Genomic DNA, 6051 nt, shown 5'->3' with positions numbered 1-6051 from the left:
GGCAGAGGTGCAGGAGGCTCTAAGGCTGCCAAGGAGGGTAGAGGTGAGTGGCCACTCAGTGCTGCGGGGGCGTCTTTATTAGTCAGACTTTCCTTCTTGGCCTACTGCCCAGGTGTGGCCAGGGACAGCCCATACAGTGTGGCTATTGCCAAGGTCAGGAAGGCCAGCATGCCCAGTGGGGCCAGCAAGCCCTCCCTGGGTGAGGCTCCAGGGCCCTCCATTGGAAGAAGGGCTTTGGGCTTCCTGCCCCTGCCAAGCTTAGGACTAGTGTCCCTGGCTCTAGTCAGGGATACAGTGGCTGCGGTGGCAGATGGTCCTGGTTTGGTTCCAGCAGAGGCTACGACCCCATACATGGGCTTGACAGTGCTGAAGGGTCTGGCGTGAGCATCCACCCAGCGCAGCAGGGCCTGTGGCCTCCACTGACAGATGCTGAGCAGGGCTAGGACGTCCCCCTCAGCCATGTGGGAGTCCGGCGGGGCCTGCCCATACAGGCGTGTGTAGATGCTGGTCAGGCTGTAGCTCTTCCTTAGGCCGTGCTCCGAGTGGCTGCCGGCCTGCTCCAGGGCCTTCAAGGCAGCAATGCTATCCACACAGAAGGCACCGTCCAGAACACTGGCAAGGCCTAGTAAAGCCAGCTCTGCTTGGAGCAAGGGGAAGTCATAGCGGTCGCCGTTGTGCGCCACGAGGCACCAGGGCTGTGGCTGGCGCTGCAGGAAGGCTTGGAGCAGGTTGGCCAGGTCGGCATCGAAGCGTTGACGCCCATGTGCTGCCAGCACAGCTGTACTGAGGCCCGTGATCTTACTGGCTTCTGGGCTGCAGGCCTTCCCTGGAGCCACGCACAGAGAGAGCTTGTCCACCACCCGGGGCGGCGAGGGCACTGTGGGAGGCTGCCCCTGAGGGGTGGGTGGGCTCTCCAGGGCACATCTGTGGACGGCTAGCAGGCACAGCTCCGTGACCTTGGGCCGGGAGGAAGGCAGGCCAGTGGCCTCCAGGTCCAAGAAGATAAGGGTCTGCACGGGACCCGGCGGTGGGGCCTGCGAGCCCATGGTGGGTACCTGCTGCCGAGCCTGGGGAGGAGCATGGGGTGGGGAGGGGCTATATGAGTGCCCAGTGGAAAGAGCTGAGGCGGGTGGGGGTGGGGCGGGCAGGAACACATCTTTGGCCTTCTCTGCTCAGGCAGGCACTGTCGGTGAGCTCTAAGACCCGTTTCCAGAGCAGGAAGCCAGAGAAGGTGGGGTGGCTTCCTAAGGGGGACCAGCACATTCAACTATCTGGGGGAAGGCTTGGCTCCTCCTCTAGCGCCCACCTAGTCTGGGCTTGGGTGGGGGGGTGGGGCCTTTCCACCCTGCCCCATCCCCGTAGGGGTCCTCACTTACCGAGTAGCAGGCAGGCAGCAATGACTCGGGGTGCAGTCTGGCTGGTTCTTGCTGCTGGCAGCAGTGGCGGGAAGCGAAACTTAGCGTGAGCCCGCCTATGGGCTGTCCTGATCGAGGCCCGCCCTGCTTGTCAGCCTGCCAGGTCTGCCCCTCCCCAGCCTCCCCCCTCGTGACTCCCTGAAGGCCTCAGACCTACAGCTGTGGGCCTGCTGGCTGGCACAATGTGCCAGAGCCCTCATACCATGAGAACCAGCCCAGAGGATGAGGGCAGTGTGCCCAGGCCATCAGGGAAGGCTAGCTCCAGGACTCACGCCTGCCGGGAACCCCTGCTGTGGCCACTTTGCACCCACTCCTTGGCCCCACTTTCTCAGGTCTCCCTGGTATAGGCCAGGGCTGATGGCTGTCTCCTCCCCTGCCACAGGATGGTTTCTTCCCATGGCCTCAGCCCAAAGCGATGACTCAGGACAATTCCACAGGCAGGGCAGGGCTCCTTCCTCAGGGCAGATTTGTTACTATGGGGACAGGCTCTCAGCTCTAGCCAGGGACGGGAAGAAGGATCCTAGCCTTCCCTGGGTCTGGCTCCTGCACCATCCCTCCCACTCAGCCGACACAGATCAGACTCAGGAAACATCAAAAGGCTGGCGTGTTCTCAAACAGCCTGTCACTGCTTTTAATCAGTTGCTGCGGAGAGGAAAGTAGTGGTTCTGGTGCCACTATGTGGCTCCATGCTCACTGGCCTCAGCTACAGTCCATCTCAGGGTCGTCCGCATCCGTTTCAGTGGCACACAGGTCATCCAGGGCTGCCTCTGAGCCAAGAGAAAAGGGTTGTGTGGTGAAGGCCTGGAGGTGCCGGGCACTGGGGGGAGACCCACCGCTCCTCCCCCACGCCCGCAGGAACTAACCAGTCCCTTCCACGCCCAGGCCTTGCTCCCTCAGCTACTGCAAGCAAAGTGATACAAAGGCAATTCAGACAGCGATGTTTCTGGAAAAACTGTGGCTCTGCTAGGCCAACTCAACAGATACAAGCAAAAGGCAGCCTGATAAGCTCAGAGAAGACCCAGAGCAGTAAGACAAGTGCGACCCCAGTGCCAGCAAAGGCTGCGTGGAGAGAGGACTGCTGACTTAAGGCCAGGAAGTCTGACTTGTCCGTGAACTTCAGGGAAACCCCCGCATGTGGGCTGGGGCAGGCAGGGGTCCTCCTGCCGGCTTACCTTCACAGTCTGTCACATCAGGAAGCCCTCGAATCAGCATGCTGACCCCTGGCATCACCTGGTCATACTGATGTAGGACCTCCACACAGTGCACAGTGAAGAGCTTATCCTTCTGGGAGAGGCTGTGCAGCAGCAACACTGTGTCCCGCAGACACCGCACAGTCCGCTTCTGCTGCTCAGTCCTCGGGGGCTCCCCCGCCCTCCGCACTGTCAGCCACTGTCTGTGCAGCATCACTGTGAGTGCTCTGACCACCTAGGGAGAGGGCAAAGACTGAGGCCAGGTCTCAGGGTTCCTGCATCCTAACAGCTTGCTCAGCTGGACAGTACCTTTCCTAACCACCCCAGGTAAGGAGGGCTCTGAGCGGTGGCACCAGGGTTACAAGGAGCAGGGGCGTGCTTGCATAGGGTCACCTTCCCCCGCCCTGACGGAGCTGCCACGCCGTTGGCCCGTGCACTCACCTCCACGTTGCACTGGCAGACAGAGCCAGTGGCTGGGGAGGCAGGGCTCTGCACACCAAGCTTAGCCAGGAGCCACACGGCCTAGAACAAGAGCAGACTGTTCCATCCGTGGCAGAACGAGAGCCTGATCACAGTGAGGGCTTTCTCAGGCTTCTCCTACAAGTGCTCCAGGTTCCCTTAGCAGCCGCCTATCCACACAGTGACATCCAAGGAACGGTGTGGGGCCTTCTCAGGCTAGACTCAGGATCAATACCTGTCTCACCAGCAACCCACCTGCCTCCAGGCCCCAAGCCAGGGTAGGGCCAGTTATTAGGCAGCCCTGCCAAGTGCTGGGACACCCTGGGGTCCACCTGTATTGTACCTGTGTAGTATGGAGCCCCCAAACTGAGTTCACCTTCTTAGCAGCTAGGTAAACTCTTGCTACCAAAATGCATTAAGACTCCATTCTCCCCAGAAGAAGGAGGAACAGTGGCCCTTGGGTGGGGTGGGGTGGTGAGGCTCTGGAGTTTTTACCTCTTGCTCTAGTTGAAGCCACTGTGTCTCCGAGGCCATTTTATCAGGCCTTGACGTGATGTACATGTACAGCAGCAGGAGGAGGCAGCCTTCTGAAAAGGACGCCCCACCTCTCATTCAGGGTCCCCTTCTTACCCAGAGCCCAGGGCACAAGCTGCAGAAGCCCTCAGGAGGCCTCTGAACTGTCCCTGCCACCACCCTTCCCTCCAACCTGCAGGAGCCGCCCAACCACCCATCCCCCCTGCCCTGCTTTACCTGAGGGGGAGCAGAGCTGAGGCGCGAGCTTCTCGTGGTCCACCAGGAGGGAAAGGAGCTCAACAGTCAGTAGCACGCTGGGCAGGGGGCTCTCGGGGCTGAGGCACTGCGGCAGTACCCGGAACACACACTGGAACCTAAAGCACAGGGGCCCAGAGAAACGGGACACTGGCACCCCAATCCCACAACCATCCTCACTTTTCACCAGAGGCAACGGGAAATTTTGAGCAGGCAGGTACAAGGAGGAGCTGTGGTTCGGACTCGGCTTCAAATGCTGGCCAACCACCACATACTTGCTGGGATATCTGTTTCCTGTGAACCAGTGGGTACTAGCCTTCACCATGATATTGCTGTGGCTTAGAGAGGACAGGCCCTTGCCAGGCCCAGTACCACCTGTGAATGGGGGATGCTTCCCTGGACCTGGGGTGCCTGGCTTCCACACTCTCCTGGGCTCTTTCTTGCCTCTGTTCCCAAATAGGGAGGGAGGTCTTAACGAGTGTGAATGTTATAAGCCTACTAACCAGAGGGCTGGCCAGGTTCCAGAAGTGACAAATGTGTACTTGGCTATGGTTGGATCTTATGAGCCCCCTTGCTTGCTGGCAGACTGTTTTTGCAAATACCAGCTCCCGTTACCAATTATGAGAAGGTGCTCACTTGGGGTGTGCACGGGTGTTGGGCTCTGGGCACACTCTCTCCAAGGTCTCACGGGCAAAGAGAACTAAGGAACCAAGTCCCAAGACAACCACTGCTATTTGCTCAACCCACATAGCCTTGTGGATGGGGAGAGGGCAATTCTACATGTGTTCCCCTTCATGCATCTGCAGTGTCTTAGCACATGCCGTCAAGGGTTAAGAGTATTTCTCAGTATGCCATTAGGAAGCAAGGCCTCGTTATTTGGGGTGAAATCATTTTAGAGCAAATCCTGTACAGTGGGTAAGCTGAATGTTTTCAGCCACCAGAGTGTGGAAATTTGAGGGAAACTGGGATTTAACCTGGTGGTTACTCAATTTCGTCATTAGAATGGTCTGTAATCCACTAAAGTCCCTGAAACTATCTGCAAGAAAAATCCATCTTTATATATGATGCAGTGGTTTCTAAATTATTTTTGGATAGCAGAAAAAAAATTTTTTTTCCAGAACCCCCAAACACACAATAGAGAATAGTCCTACTGTTCTGTTTGAAGCTGGGGATGAGACCTCTGCTCAAAAGCCCCTGCCATCCCAGTACCCTGGAAATGACCCAGGACCATGGCTACACCAGATACGGTAGGAAGACGTGGGTCTGAGGGGATGATTTGTCCTCAAGCCCGGTTAGGCAAAGGTGCCCTTTCCGAGACTGCTGCCTGCCTGGCTGCTTGTGCTGCATCACATACTGCTTTAGAGCTTTGGTGGCATGTGTCCTTAGCTTTCACTCCAAGGTGAGCAGGAAGCTGTGTGGTAGTGGGGATCCTCCTGCAAGATGTAGGAATTCTGAAGCACTGAGTGGGAGGTGGTGCCAGACCGTGATCAAGGGCAAGTCAAGGAGACCAGCTGGAAACTCGCCCTGTATGTTCTCTCTATTCGTACAGCAAATACTGAGTGCTTACAGTGAGCCAGGCTCCATGCTAGGTGTGAGGATGCAGGGCTCTGAGGGTGTCACATGAGCTGGTGAACAGAGGCATCTGTCTGGCCTATGGAAAGCATCCATCAAATAGCTGTTTTTTCATGTCCTTGTGGACAAGCCCAACAGAAAGGGAATGATGGTGTATCTACCAAGAGAACTGGTAATAAAGTGCTTCCTGGAATTCATTCAACAAATATGAAACAAGCAACCAGCCACCATGAGGTAGGTCCATGCCAGACACGTGACAGTTCTGTACCTATTGTATCGCCCACAGTACACTGCAGTACTGTGCCCGGCTCTGAGGACCACCCCTAGGATGGACCATACCAGCTGGAATATCTTCAGAAGGAAACCAGGATCCAGAAGTGTTTTAGGGAAACAAGTATGCTAAGCTCAGAGACAAAAGCTTAAGGTAAGTGCAGCCAGCAAAGTTGATCCAAATAGAACTGGCCTCTTGGTGGCATGCTGAGGGGGGAGACAGGATTTTTGGATGAGGAGATGGGCTGGATGGTGTTTACAGTTCCTCCCAGTCTTGAGGCTCTGGAATCCCAAGTTAAGAATTTATGACAATAGTGTTCATGAGCTAGGTTCACTATACAACCACTTCCAACAAACCTTAGAAGGAACAGGTAACT

The 6051-nt window shown here is 56.6% G+C and overlaps 3 protein-coding genes across 7 annotated transcripts in view; 1 reads left to right on the top strand and 2 right to left on the bottom strand.

Annotated features, from left to right (window-relative positions):
• Positions 1-59: 59 nt before the first annotated feature.
• Positions 60-1499, bottom strand: TREX1 (three prime repair exonuclease 1). The gene is made up of 2 exons (XM_047097707.1): positions 1377-1499; positions 60-1067 (listed from the first exon to the last, which is right to left on the bottom strand). The coding sequence occupies exon 2, from the start codon at positions 1044-1046 to the stop codon at positions 102-104; it is 945 nt and encodes a 314-aa protein (XP_046953663.1). The 5' UTR covers positions 1047-1067; positions 1377-1499; the 3' UTR covers positions 60-101.
• A 521-nt stretch (positions 1500-2020) lies between these two features.
• Positions 2021-6051, bottom strand: part of ATRIP (ATR interacting protein) — a 14195-nt gene continuing 10164 nt past the window's right edge. For 2 of the 4 annotated variants that reach the window (XM_047097692.1, XM_047097694.1), the window contains 5 exons: positions 3815-3951; positions 3560-3651; positions 3047-3127; positions 2588-2840; positions 2021-2182 (listed from right to left, as the gene is read on the bottom strand). In XM_047097692.1, coding sequence (XP_046953648.1) covers positions 2115-2182; positions 2588-2840; positions 3047-3127; positions 3560-3651; positions 3815-3951 — 631 coding nt within the window. In that variant the 3' untranslated portion in view covers positions 2021-2114. Of the gene's footprint in view, positions 2183-2587; positions 2841-3046; positions 3128-3559; positions 3652-3814; positions 3952-6051 lie in introns of those variants that run through there. The other 2 variants (XM_047097693.1, XR_006965397.1) reach the window with 2 other exon arrangements.
• The window catches only part of CCDC51 (coiled-coil domain containing 51), a 26350-nt gene continuing 24243 nt past the window's right edge, over positions 3945-6051 (top strand). For both annotated transcript variants that reach the window (XR_006965398.1, XM_047097702.1), the window contains exon 1: positions 3945-5828. The gene's annotated coding sequence lies outside the window, so the exon portion shown is untranslated. The remainder of the gene's footprint in view (positions 5829-6051) is intronic.

This window comes from Lynx rufus, unplaced genomic scaffold, assembly GCF_022079265.1.
Source record: "Lynx rufus isolate CCGP_SWC_20201006 ecotype Redwood Valley unplaced genomic scaffold, mLynRuf1.p SCAF_4, whole genome shotgun sequence".
In the NCBI taxonomy this organism is placed as follows: Eukaryota; Metazoa; Chordata; class Mammalia; order Carnivora; family Felidae; genus Lynx; species Lynx rufus.
This window is presented reverse-complemented; position numbering and strand designations above follow the sequence as displayed.

Coding starts and splice junctions, on each gene's coding strand:
- TREX1 (XM_047097707.1), bottom strand. CDS start 1,046: ATGGGCTCGCAGGCCCCACCGCCGGGTCCCGTGCAGACCCTTATCTTC.